General features: G+C 57.5%; 1 protein-coding gene across 3 annotated transcripts in view; it reads right to left on the bottom strand.

The window, feature by feature from the left end:
• Nucleotides 1–13,301, bottom strand: part of MAD1L1 (mitotic arrest deficient 1 like 1) — a 350,389-nt gene that overhangs the window by 119,239 nt on the left and 217,849 nt on the right. For all 3 annotated transcript variants that reach the window (XM_024125005.3, XM_028498607.2, XM_055089925.1), the window contains one exon: nucleotides 5,710–5,798. In XM_024125005.3, coding sequence (XP_023980773.1) covers nucleotides 5,710–5,798 — 89 coding nt within the window. The remainder of the gene's footprint in view (nucleotides 1–5,709; nucleotides 5,799–13,301) is intronic.

Genomic DNA, 13,301 nt, shown 5'->3' with positions numbered 1-13,301 from the left:
GCTTCACGAGTTTTGAAGTTCTGTCGTCTGGCACACGCACATTTGGGATCGTTACGTCTTCTCGGCAGATCGAGCCTCATGCAACGTCCCTTTTTTGTCCGCAGTATTTTATCTGAAGTTATTCAATTAATATAAGCCATACCTACTTTAAAAACATTCATGTTTCCACGGTACATCATTTCTCATCCTTTTACTTTCAACCGACCTCTGTTGTTACCGTTGAAGTTGAGTCTTGTAGATAAGACTACAACTGGGTCGTGTGTTCATATCCACTCTGCCGATCTGTTATCTTCTAGTTGGTGCGTTTAGATCATTTACTTTAAAAGGAACTACCGATTTGCTGGCGCTTAAATCTGTCACTTTAATATACGTTCTCTGCTCATTCCCTCTGTTCCCAACTCCTCCGTTTCTCTTTTCTTGCCTGCCAGTGGGTTACTTGTACAGTTTTGTAGGGTTTTGAGCACTCTGCATTGCAAATGCTTCTCAGTGGCTGCTGAAGGTATTAAGATACACATAGGTGGGGCTTCCCTGGTGGCGCAGCGGTTGAGAGTCCGCCTGCCGATGCAGGGGACGAGGGTTCGTGCCCCGGTCCGGGAGGATCCCACGTGCCGCGGAGCGGCTGGGCCCGTGAGCCGTGGCCGCTGGGCCTGCGCGTCCGGAGCCTGTGCTCCGCAACGAGAGAGGCCAGAGCAGGGAGAGGCCCGCGTACCACAAAAAAAAAAAAAAAAAAAAAAGATACACATAGGTGACTTGGCGTCCTGGGGCTGACACACCCCTCTCCCCACTTTAAAATAAGAATTGGTTCGTGCGTTTCTTCTGTGTGTGCTGGGCACCACCATCACGGGCCGCTACGGGTTTCTGACCTCGAGTATGATTTCAGAAAAATGTGAGAACCGTCTCTTACACTTCTCCCTATTTTTACCCATTCCACTGTTCCTTCCCCTCGGAAGTTCCAAGCTTTCCTCTGTTACCACGTCCCTCCTACTCGGGAGGCTTCCTTACACGTTCGTGAAGGGTAGGTGTGCTGGTGACAAAGTCTCTTAGTTTCACTTTTGTGGGAGGATGTCCTGATTTTCCTTTCATCCCTGAAGGATATTTTTATTGGCTGACAGTTCTTTTCTCTCAGAACTTGAAGAATGTGCACCTCATTCTGTGGCTTCCGCAGGTTCAGGTGAAAAACTCGCGGTCACTCAGATCCGTGTCCCCGTAGATGATGCAGTGTTTCTCTCTAGCTTCTTTCAAGATTTTTCCTTTGTGTTTAATTTTCAGAAGGTTAATGAGCAGGTGTCGTGGTGCGGATTTCTCTACTTTTATACTGTGGGAGCTTCCTTTAGCTTCTTCAACCTGCAGTTTTATGCCCTTCAACAGATTTGGGCAATTTTCAGTCGTGGCCTCTGAAGGTATTTTCCCAGCCCGATCCCTCTCTCCCTGTGTCTGGGACTCCAACTAGGCAAAGTCCCGTACTGTGCCTCCTCGTCACAGGTCCCCGAGGCTCTGCTCCTGTGTGTCTTCAGTCTGCTTCCCTGTGGCTCTGGTGAGGTGATTTCTATTGACCTGCCCTTGAGTTCACAATTCTCTCTCTCGCCTGCAGTCTACTGTGGAGCGTATCCAATGAGCTTTCTATTTTGGTTATTGTATTTTCCAGGTGTAAAATTTCTGTTTGGTTCTTTTAAAAAAAGTAACAATTTTTATTTCTTTGTCGAGGTTTACCATTTTTTCATTTGTTTAAAGAGGATGTGTAAGTGTTTGCAGAAGCATTTTTATGATGCTGCTTTAAAATCCCCATTGGGTAATTCCGCCACCTGAGTCACTGTGGTGTTGGCGTCTGTTGACTGTCTTCTCTCGTTCGTGTTACAGCTGCCCTGCTTCTGGATAGGATAAGGGGCTTTTACTGCATCCTGGACACTCCAAGCATTACGCTGCGAGACCTCATCCTCTTTAACCTTCCCCTGGCGGCAGCCACCCGGCTCAGGAGGAGGTGGAAGTCCCTGCAGACAGGGTGGTGTCAGCTGGGCTCCCCACTGGTCCACCAACGCCAGGGCTGGTGAACAAGGGCCGCCCCGCTGCTCCAGGGTGGGAGCAGGAGCTGTGTGCCGAGCCTTCTGAGCCGGGTCAGTGACGGGAGGGGTGACCGGCCTCCCCCCACCGAGGATCGGCTCAGCCCCGCTGACACTCCCTGGGCTGACACTCCACTGCCTGCTGGACGCTGCCGGGTGGGCCTGGGTGCCGGTGCCACGGGGCAGGGGCAGGAAGGGGATGGGTTTTTCCGGGGTATTTGGCTAAAGTGGGGCAGTGTTGTCAGAGGGCTTCCCCTCGCGGGGGAACAGGCTTTCCTGGGAGCTGTGTGTATCTTGTTGCTGGTCCAGGAAAAGAGCAGCCGAGAAAACTCGGAAGCTCGCCAAGTCCCAGGGTCCTCAAGGCCACCCTTGAGCCCCCGCCCTGGCCTTCCTCGGCTGGTGTGATGTGCAGGGTCCTGGGCTGTAAGGGGGAGGCCCTGCTCCGTCCGACCAGAACCAGAAGTTAAAGATCTTTTCGAAATCCAGCATCTGCATATCCTCTTCCGCATGTGATCTTAGCATGTGTCTCTCCCCTGCCTCTGGGGAAGACCGGAAATTCATTTTCTTTACGGGTCTCCAGGCAGAAGGATACCAGGTAGAGGGCAAAGTTGCCCGGGTCAACAGGGGACCGAGGGGACGTCCCCACAGTGACACTGAGCTTGCCGGTCCTGTCCCCAGCTACACGCCCAGAAGCTGGCAGCCCAACCTCCAAAGACAGGACCCACATGCCAGTCCCGAGGGCTCCCAGTGAAACGGCCACGTTCAAGCTAGTGAAGCCGCGGGCAGAGTCCACCAGGCCCAGGGTGGGTCCAGGAGCTGCTCGGTGCCCCCTCCTCATGGGCAGATGGCTGGTACCACCAGGGCCTCGAGGGGAACATCAACAGGAGACCTACGCCCACACCGCCACGGTGACAGAAGAAAGCAACTCAAAGGAAACAGGCTGTATGGACAGAAGAAAGCTTCGTAAAGTCCCATGATTAACATCAGAGAGTCAGGGAACATGTTTTAAATAGAAAAGAATATTCAAAGAACAACAGCAACACTACAGAAGAAGTCTCAGAAAACTAACAGCATGACAGGAGAAATCACATAGAACGGGTTGATAAATGTGAGAAAATTTTATAGGACGTAGAAGCAAAAGATAGAAAATAGGATCAGAAATGTTCTCACGATCGCAAGAATTCAGAAAGCTCAAGGTGCAGATAAGAGTTTCAGAGAGAATCAGCAGAAGAAAAGGAAGACGAGGAACGAGCCACGAACACTTCGAGACGCCCCCCAAGAGGCGGGGGTGAGAGGCGCCAGATGAAAGGCCGCCGGAGTCCAGCACGCGGCGCAGACCGGGCCGCCAGAGCGCGTCTGTCACACTTCGCGACGCCGGACGGCACGCGGCTCTTCAGTCCTCCAGAGAGAAGGCACGAGGCCGGCCGGGACCCAGACCCAGAGGCTCTGCCGGGGCCGGGAGGCCGCCCCTCCCACCCACCGCAGGGTCAGCGCGAGGAGTGGAGACACGGGGTCGTGGCCCGGCTCCCCTGCACAGTCCAGGTGGGGACACCCGCGGCTGCTGGCAGCCGGGCAGCAGGTGGGCGGAGGGGCCCAACTTCCTTGCGGGGGCCGTGTTCCCGGTGTGCCCGCGGCCCGGGAGGAGGGGTCCTGCTGGTCACAACCAACGGGCTTCCCGGCGGAGCTGCACGTGGAGCGCAGGGGCAGCGAGAGGCTGCCCTCAGCCCGTAGCACCAGGGTCTGGGGGCCCCACCCCGGCCACGGCTGCCTTGCAAAGGGCACCCCTCGCTGAGGTCCACAGGCCCAGGCCCAGGTCCACGGAGGCGCGTTTGGCTTCAGGGCCTGGGTCGCGGGGGGTGACCGTGCGGCCACATCCGCGTCCGGCGGCGCCCGCGCCCGGCTGCGCCCGCTCCCGGAACCCAACCGAGGGCTCGGACGCTCAGAGGCAGGGGCTCGTCTCCTGATCGAGGGCAGTGTAAGACCCAATGCAGGGGTGCTCAGCAAGGATCTGTTCAGTAAGTTTTTTAAAGAAAGAATAACAAGAGTCTAGCCCCTGGCAGTCTGGAAGGGGAGTGGGCGGGGCCCAGCACACAGCACCATCCTCGGGGGGAGGGGGCGTCTCCAGTGCCCCCAAGGCCAGGGTCCCCCCAGCCCCTGAAGCGGGGGACTCTGTGCGCTGGAACGGGCCTGGGTGGGCAGGTGGGGGGACCCAGGCGGCAGTGAGGGCACCGGAGGGTGGGATGGGCAGGCGCCGGTCTCCAGGACGAGCAAGTCTATCCAGTTGCTAAACCCACAGACGGCACTTGGGATCTCCCAGAGCTGCCAGCACAGAAGCAAGAGCCCAGCCTTGTTCCAGCTGAGAGAGCCCTTCAGCTGCTGCCACTTAAATCTTTACTGAAGTTTCCCCACAGTTTCCTTCCTTAAGAGAGTGATGCTTTAAAATGTCACATGTATACACTTAATGCGCCACACACGTAACATATGTACACTTAACACACACGGAACCTACGCACAGCAGGTCCACCTGTGTGCGTGACAAAGGCACGGCCATGCCCACCCTGTCCTCACCCCCATCCTCGGGAGGAATGGGCTCCCAGGTGCTCCCGGTGGGCAGGGCCAGCCCTGGGCCCCAGGCTCCCCTGGCCAGCCAGGCTTCCAGGGAAGGCCGAAGGGGCGGGGGGTGATGGACGGCAGGCCGTTGGGTTCACGGCCTTTCTTTGCACCGACCCCTTAGGAGAAGGTGTTCCTGGATCCGTGGGTTTTAGAAAAGACTTGCAGGAAGAGCACCTCCCTCTCCGTGGGAGGAGGGGAGGACCAGAGAGATGGAGGCTGCCTGGGTTTTCACTCAGAGGGGGGCCCCTGAAGTCCCTGTCGTCCTCCCGACTGTGAGGGGGTGACGGTGGGGGCCGCACGTCCCGGGACGCCTGTCCTCAGGGGGCCCCGAGCCGCTTCCCGGGAAAGCCGAGGATGCCCTCAGCTGTGTGAAGGACACTGACCCCCGCAGCCACCGCGTGTGACGCTGGGAAACCGAGGCACAAGGGGCGACGGGGCTGACTGTCCAGACACGGACGGCGGCGAGTGCAGCAGAGGCCGCCCGGTGCGGGAGCAGGAGCAGGAGCAGGAAGAGGCGTGAAGGGGGCGCCCGGAGGACCCTCGGCCCGCAGCTGGAAGGCTGACCCCGCAGCGAAGGCTCAGCAGGTGCTGGCAGCTCCCCTCCTGCCTCCCCACGCGGCTCAGACGTCACTCCTCTGCTTTGCAACCCTGGACGGCTTCTCCTGCGCACAAGCCTCGCCAGGGCCGGCGGGTCTGGCCTCTGCCTGGCCTGGCCGCCCGCGAGCACGTCCCCCCACGCGCCCTCAGCCCCGCTCGCGGGCACCCCGGCGGGAGCCCCCAGACCTGCCCGGCGCCCCTGCCGCACTTCGCACTGCCCGCTGTCACACACGCACGACCGTAGGTGTGCCCCCGCACGCAGCGCCGGGACAGGAGTGGCCTGCCGTCTGCTGAGACTCAGGGAGGCCCGGCCGTCGGCACGACCCGAGGAAGGCCGCTGAGCAAAGGCCAAACGGGGCAGGGGGCCTGTGAGCCACGAGGACGGGAGGCGACTTGTGAAGACGACACCGGGGCGCGGGCAGCCCTGGGGACGGGGACGTACCTGAGCGAGCTCACCTCCTCCCTGGAGAACAGGAAGCTCTGCTCGGCCGGGCCCGCCTGGGACTTCAGCATCTTCAGCTCCATCTCCAGCTACGAGGAAGCACAGGAGGCGGGTGAGCCCGGACCACGGGCCCCAGGAAACCTGCAGGCGCACCCATTTCCCTCTCCCTGGTGCCCCGTCCGTCGCCAGGCCTCCCGCAAACACAGGTCCTCCCTTCTTGTCTCCAGCGCGGCAACAGACACAGTCACAGGGGCGCGTGGGGAGACATCAAGATCCGGGGAAAGGGGGCCACGGCAGCTGGAGAGAGCATGTTTGAAATGCACCGACGCTCTGATCGGTTTTGATAGTCTTGATATTTTATTTATCTTGTGACTTCAAATTCCTCTACAGGATGTCAGGCCACGCACACACCGCTGGGAAGGGACCGCGGAAGCGTGAACTCAAGCTGCTCTAACACGCGGCGGGGGCGGCGCGGGGGGACGGCGAGGCCGGAGCGGAGCAGGGAGGGGACTCCCGCGCGCCCCCACGGGGAGGAGCAGAGAGGGGCGGGCGGCCCCGAGCGGGGGCAGAGCGCTCTCCCACACCAGCGCCCGCCGCCCCGGGCTCCGGAGGGCCCCGACGAGACGCCCGCGTGGAGGGGCACGCAGGCCCCGGCAGCCGGCTGCAGGCACGGTGCCACTGTCCTCACGCCGGCCTGGCCGTTCTCCAGTCCACCCTCAGGCCTCCCACCCCCCACCAGCCCAGTCCCCGCATGTGGGTCACCGGGAGGAGAGAGGGCTGTCATCCAGCTCTGCTCTTCCCGGCCTGCGCCCGGCCACCCGCCTGCCCGCCCTCTCAGCCCTGGCGTGCCGCCCGCCGCCGGCACCGGGGACCCCTGCTCTGCCTGCTGTCCGGCTGTGTCCTGACTCCCCAGAGAGAGGCCCTTAACCTCCCACCCAGTTCTCCACCGAGCCCCCGAGGGGACAGGGGATGCGGGGAAGACCCCTCGTGGCGCCCACACCGGCCACAGGCAGCAGCCGTGAGTGACGCGGCCGGTCCCCGAGGCTGGGTCTAGGCCGGGTCTGTGGCCCCGGCTTCAGAACTGTCCAGGCTGCATGGCTGACGCCCTGCCCCTTAACCCGGGGCGGCCAAGAGCTCCCAGCTCACATCCCAGCACGTGCCCTGCTTCGGTGGGAAAGGGGTCGTGACAGACAAGCAAGGACCCGCAGCCCTGGGCAGAGGGGAGAAGAGGGAGGGGGCGCGTCTCCCCCACCTGCCCTCCCGGCCTAAAGGGACAGGCTGACGCCTGCAGTGCTTCCTCCTGGAAACGTTCCCTCCAGGCCATGCTCGGAAAGGTCCTCCTGGGGCGACCTGATTTAGGAATTCCTGGGCCCCAAACATCCAGTCTTTACGACACCCCAATTAGTCATCAGGTCCCTGGAGGAAACCCTGCTCCTAAGCGGGGCCAGCGCACACCCGGGGGCCCGAAGCCTGAGGGCCGGAGCGGACGCCAAGAAGAAGCGCCCCGCGGACCAGCTCCCGGCGGACCAGCTCCCGGAAGAGCCTCGGCGGAAGTGAGTTACACGCGGGGGCCGCACGCTCAGCCTCTACTGCCTCTGCCGGTGCCGAAAGGACGCAGCCCAGCGCCCGCCTCGCCAGCTGCCCCCCGACAGGCGGCGGCGGCGGCGCTCTCAGCGGGGCCCCCTCGGCGGGGTGATGGCCCGCTTCACAAGCAAGCACCAAAGACGCCTGGGCAACGTGGCGTCACGCGCAGAACAAAACCGTGCGCGTCCGAGGAGAAGTGACGCCCGCTGTGTCCGGCGGCCCCTGACCTCTACCTCAGAAGCCTGGGGCTCAGACGAAGCTCCTCCCGGGAAGCAAGCTGCCCCGACGCACGGACACCGCCCTGCCACTCGCCCGAGTGTCCAGGCCTGTCACTCCTCTCTGACACCACCCGGACCTCCTACCTGGCGGCCAGTGGGTGGGCACCCAGGAAGCCCCTGCCCTCACTGTGTCCAGCCTCACGGCCACAGTCAAAGAGACCAGCAGAGACACGAACCTCACTGGACCAGGGAGACTCTCTCCTGGGGACGTAGGGCCCGACAGTCCAGTCTGGGCTGGCCTCTCTCTCTCTCTGTTTTTGGGGGCGGGGGCTGACCTCTTGAGCAGAGGAGAGGCAGATGCCCCCCGGCTACCAGGTGCCCGTAAAGCAGAGCACGATGGTGGTCTCTCCTGGAGATGCACGGTCCCGGTGCCCTGGTGCCAGGCCCTGCCCGAGGCCCGGCAGCACCTTGTCCTGGATCCGGCGAACGCTTTGCAGCCTCAGGAGCCAAGGTTCAGGTGTCGCACACAAACGGGTGCATGCGGAGAAGTCTCTCTCCAACTTTGCCCCGTCCCCTCCCGCAGCCTGCATCTCCGGGGCTCAGCTCGCACATTCACCAGCTAAAAGGTCAACGCTCTTCCCTTCTCTTAAATTTATTTGTTGTTACGAAAATGGAAGATTTCCTACACCTTGTTTCGTACATTGATTTTCTCACGGAATACACCTGGAGGTATTTCCAGACTAGCGCACAGAGAGCTTCCCTGTTCACTATCGTGGCTCCCGGAACAATCCCAGTGGCCAGCCTCCTGCCGACCAACGTGTGACCGGCTTCCCACCTGGCGGCTCAGACACACCAGTCCCCACGGCGTGAGCTGACCTGCGGGACGGTCCTCAGAGCCACACGTCTGCCTGCAGTCCATCCGGTGTCACCACAGCCCTGGGATCGTTACCGCGCGCCACAGGGCAAAGCCGGTCCGCCGAGGCCGTGCTGGCGTGCAGGACCGGGCGGTGCCGCTGCAGGGCGTCCAGCGCCGGGCCAAGCGGGGAGCACAGGCTGCCCTCGCGCTCAGAAGCCCCGAAGCCCCCGACAGCTTCCAGGGAAGGGTTTTTAAAGACACCGTCAGGGGTGAGGGTTGCGGGTGTCTGATCAGCTCGTGGGCATTCTTCAGACGTGTTGGCGGTGGTAACCGGGTGGTATTTTGGGAGCCAACATCAGCGACCTTCTGGTCCCAACTGGCCTGGGGTCGACATGCTGGTGGTCAGCACGCAGCTAACTTCCTCTACCAGGCAGGGTTTTAATGTGTGCAAAACAACTCAAGGACATGGCCCAGGATATTATCTATAGCCCTTGAGGAGGACCTAAAGGTCCTTGACTTCATTCTAGGGCTAACCTCTTATTATTATTTTGTCCTGCTTGACTGTTTTCCTTTGTTTCTGTATTTTCTCACTTTTCTGATTAAATCTGCGCTTTGGAACTTGGGGACAGCCTAGGAGGCTAAAGATCTTTTACGGACAAGGGGCAGGGGATCCGGTGGTGGGGGATGTCTGTCCCCCGGAAGGCGCGAAGCGTCCTGCTGGGTTTCAGGTTGGGGGCCCGGACGTCCCTGCTTCGGTGCAAAAAGAGCTCAGCGTCCCCCAGGGACTCACTCACTGACTTCCTGTTTGTAACTGGGTCCGCTTCTGACGTCCTGTTCTGTTGACAAGAACCCTGGGATCCTTCCTCTCTCCCACCCCACCCACCCCATGTTAAAATAAACCAAACATCCCTCTTTCACAAAACCAGGGCTGTGCAGAAGGTGAGGCTGAGGCTCCCAGGACTCGGCCGCGTGCAGGGCCGGCACATCCTTCTCGACCCGCGGGCCCGTCCGGGGCCCTTCGTCTTTCCACCTCTTGCTGTTGCTGTTGTACACGGGAGTATTTTTTCCCCTCGTCTAACTTGTTGTTTCTGTAGATACAGGACTTGTCCCATTTCTGCACTTTAATTTGGTTGCCCACCCGTTCACTAGGGCCTCAGGTTGACGGCGAGGCTTGTCGGCCGACCGTCCTAGCACCGATCACGCCCGTCCTCCTCCACAACACCGGTACCTGGAGCTCTTCCTCTCGTCTCAGGTGGATGACTAGTGTCTCCAGAATACCGAGATAAGGTTCTAATACTGCACATCCTTGACTTGTTTGTGGCTTCATGGGAACTAATCTAGTATCTCCTTACTTACAGTGTGTCAGTTTTCAGTTGAAACAGATACATTTTTTCATGTTGAGAAATTACCCCTATTCAGGAGATCTTAATCAAGACTTGTTGGATTTTGTCAAGCGGCTTTTCAGCAAATATGGAGAAGAGCTCCTATAAGCTGATAGCCTAGAATCAGAGCAGCAGCCCGGTCCTGGAGAAGCCCCCGCTGCACATGGTGCATCCTGGCGCCTGCTCATTTCATGTCCTGACACGTATGCACACACGCGTGTGGATGCACACAGCACAGGCGGGAAGCTCTGTCGTTGTTGGTGTCAAACAGTGCTCACCCCCCGCCCCAAAGCTCTCCTCCTCTCGGTGCCCTGGGACAGGGCATGCAGTGGGGATGGCACCTGACCTGTAGCACGATTTCCCTGTGAAACGCTCAGTTTGATGCCTTTTCGTCTCTTCCTTTTTGTCGGGGGAGCGCAGAAGTGGCTATCTTTTGGCAAGTTGGTAACAGCTGGTCAGTTTGAAATTTCTCTCTCTTTTGGAGTCGGGATTGATAGGTTATATTTCCCTAGAAAACTATTAATTTCATTTAGATTTTTATCTTAAATGGAGTTGTGACATAATTCGTAACTTTTTACGGAATTCATGTAGACCTAGTAATTCTTCCTAGGTTTATGTCTTACTTCTGTTTTCATTTACCTTCCTTACTACTGAGGTGAAGCTTGCACACAGGGCAGGTACACACCTTGTGTGTCCAGCTCAATGACTCTGCCCGTCCGTACCTGGGGAACCGCGTCCAGGTCAGATCAGAGACTCTGGCAGCCAGGACACGCTCTCCTGCACACACCCCCACCCCGAGTCAGTAACTCCAAGCTAATTACTCTTATTTCTTATTTTGGGTGGTGATGCTTTCCATTAAATTTTTACTAGGATTGTGAATAATTAATATGTTTTACTGGTTTGTTTCCAAAGCACAGGCATTTGGATTTGTTATTTCTACCATTTTTCACTTTCTCATTAACTTCTGCTTTGATCTTTACACTACTTTTTCCTTTATTAAGGTTTATTCTGTTTTCCTTTTCCCAGTTCTTGAATTGGGTGTTTAATCCATATATGTTCACTCTTTCTTGTCCAAAAACAAATTTGTGTGTGTGTGTGTGTGCGTTACGTGGGCCTCTCACTATTGTGGCCTCTCCCGCTGCGGAGCACAGGCTCCGGACGCGCAGGCCCAGCGGCCATGGCTCACGGGCCCAGCCGCTCCGCGGCATGTGGGATCCTCCCGGACCGGGGCACGAACCCGGTTCCCCTGCATCGGCAGGCGGACCCTCAACCACTGCGCCACCAGGGAAGCCCTAGCTGTGCTCTTAAATTCAGATTTCATCACACTGTGATCAGAAAAAGTTATCTGTCCTAGTTCTACCTATTTGAAGTTATAAAGATTTTCTTTATTACCTAATACATGATTAATTTTTGTTAATGTTTTCCATGAGCCCTTTTTAAAAAGAGCGTTCTTTATTTTCAGGGTTGAGAGTCAGGGGTGTGTGTGTCTGTCTCTCTGTATATATCTATCACAGATCTTGTATTTCTTGCTATTACTTATCCTTTGCCCACTTGCTCTATCGTGGATTAAGAGGTAAAATAATTCTCCACTGCTGGTGTCCTTGATAATGTCCTGTTGAAGCTCTCCTCTGTTTTTGCTTTTCTGAACACCGCTGGTATGTTAGTTGACACAGATATTCATCTGCACCTTTATTGTCGAAAAGCACCTATCTGTTTTCTGCAATGCATTTTGGCTTGAACCGAAATTTAACTGCAATCAAGATTATGACCTCTGCTTTCTATGTGTACAATCGCCCACATGCCTTTGCATCCTATACTGTCTGATTTTTTTTGGCTTTACTTGGTAATCCAAACAGAAAGTCTTTCCCTTTTAACAGGTGAATTTAGCCCGTTTATATTTTGATAAAACATCTGTTTGGATTTATTTCTGGATTTGTTGTGTTATTTTGTTTTGTCTTCTGTTTCATAACTCAAAACGATTTCATTCTATGGCTTTTTTGTCTTGCTTGCCGTTACGTGTGAAATTTTCTTGATACTTGGAAAGGTTTACATTTTTCATTCTAGTGGTTGTTTTTGTAACTTCTGACTTTCTATAATACCTATACTTTGTTTCCAACAGTTCCTATCAACTTCCTGCACCGAGTACCTGACCACTCAAACGTATCACCCTTTTAAGTGTTCACCTTTCTACACTTAAACGCACTTCTGCTTGATGTCATCTTTAAACGGTATGTTTTGATCGTCAGCTTCTGAGGATGAGAAAACCAACATTCTTACGTTTCCCAGCTCTTCTCCCTTCCCAGGTACCTTACTGACTGCATCAACTCTAAGTCACTAGAACGTGGACCGTTTACACTGTACATTGGCTTTACCCTTGCAACCAAACAGACTCAACTCCTGCTGCGGGCCTCCCGCGCCTTCCTGACCCCCACCCCCGGCCCCCCCGCCCCTCTGGCTCCGCCCCGAGGTCTGCAGCTCCGGGTTCTTCTCTTCCTCTGGCCTCCCCTCCCCTCTGTGGGTGCCTGCACTTTGTCCCGGCTTCATGGATTCCACGCGATTGCCAAGTCTTATTTCTTGGCCAAATGTTCAGGTACAATTCTCACCGGCTCAGTGTCAACTTTTTTGCTGTGAAATTTTTCCTGTTATTTGTTTTTCTACACAATTTGTGGTTTTATGAAACTGTGTGACGCTGCCTTTATTACTCATTGTCGATGATGAGGTTTATTCAATCTGGCTTTGTACAAAGGCTACACCGAGGAAACCACGGGCGTCTCCTCTGACGTTAAATCCCAGCAAAGGGTCTGGTGTGAGTTCCGGTCGCCTTCGCTGCCTCCCTCTGGCAAGAAGAGCGGACACTCCGCCTTCCGCCAGTTCAGGGGCACTGAGACCTCCCCTTCCCGTACCACCGCAGCCCCGCCCACCCCGCTGCCACGCGGGTGGCCCTCGCCGGGGACAGGCGCTTGGGAGCCGCCCCGCCAGCCTGGCCCACAGCTCCTTCCCTGCCCACACCTCTGCTCACCCAGGCTGGGGGCCCCCCTCCCCCTCTTTGGTTTTCGCTCTTCTCGGTACTTCTGGACGGCTTCCGGGAAGGAAGAGAGGAATGCTGACTTGTAACCTGGGACTCATAGCTAACGTGCCTTCAACCCCATCACACGCACACCCATACCTGTACACACGCGCTGACTGAGGCCCACCCCGCCCCGCCCCGCCCCCCGTGCAGGCTCACTTCCTCCCCGGGGAGGAGCCTCGTCCTGAGACACGAGGGCCGCCGCGGTGAGGCAGCCAGCCTCCAGCCGGCCTCCGCCGGGCCAGCGCGAGAAGGCGCCCACCTCAGAGGACCAGCACCTCGGCTCAACCAACGCGTCCCAACAAGTCCCTTGGGTCTTTTCCAACGCGCGACCTCACGCCTCTGTGCCAGGCTTCTGAGAAATCAGCGTTTCTCTCGGGGTTCAGGAGGGGCAGCCAGGTGTCTGGATGGAAGAGCAGGCACAGAGGATCCGGGCAGGGGTCCAGGGCTGGGGGCCCCTCCTCATGGTCCCAGTGGGCGCCTCG

This window comes from Physeter macrocephalus, chromosome 14 (genome assembly GCF_002837175.3).
Source record: "Physeter macrocephalus isolate SW-GA chromosome 14, ASM283717v5, whole genome shotgun sequence".
Classification (NCBI taxonomy): Eukaryota; Metazoa; Chordata; class Mammalia; order Artiodactyla; family Physeteridae; genus Physeter; species Physeter macrocephalus.
This window is presented reverse-complemented; position numbering and strand designations above follow the sequence as displayed.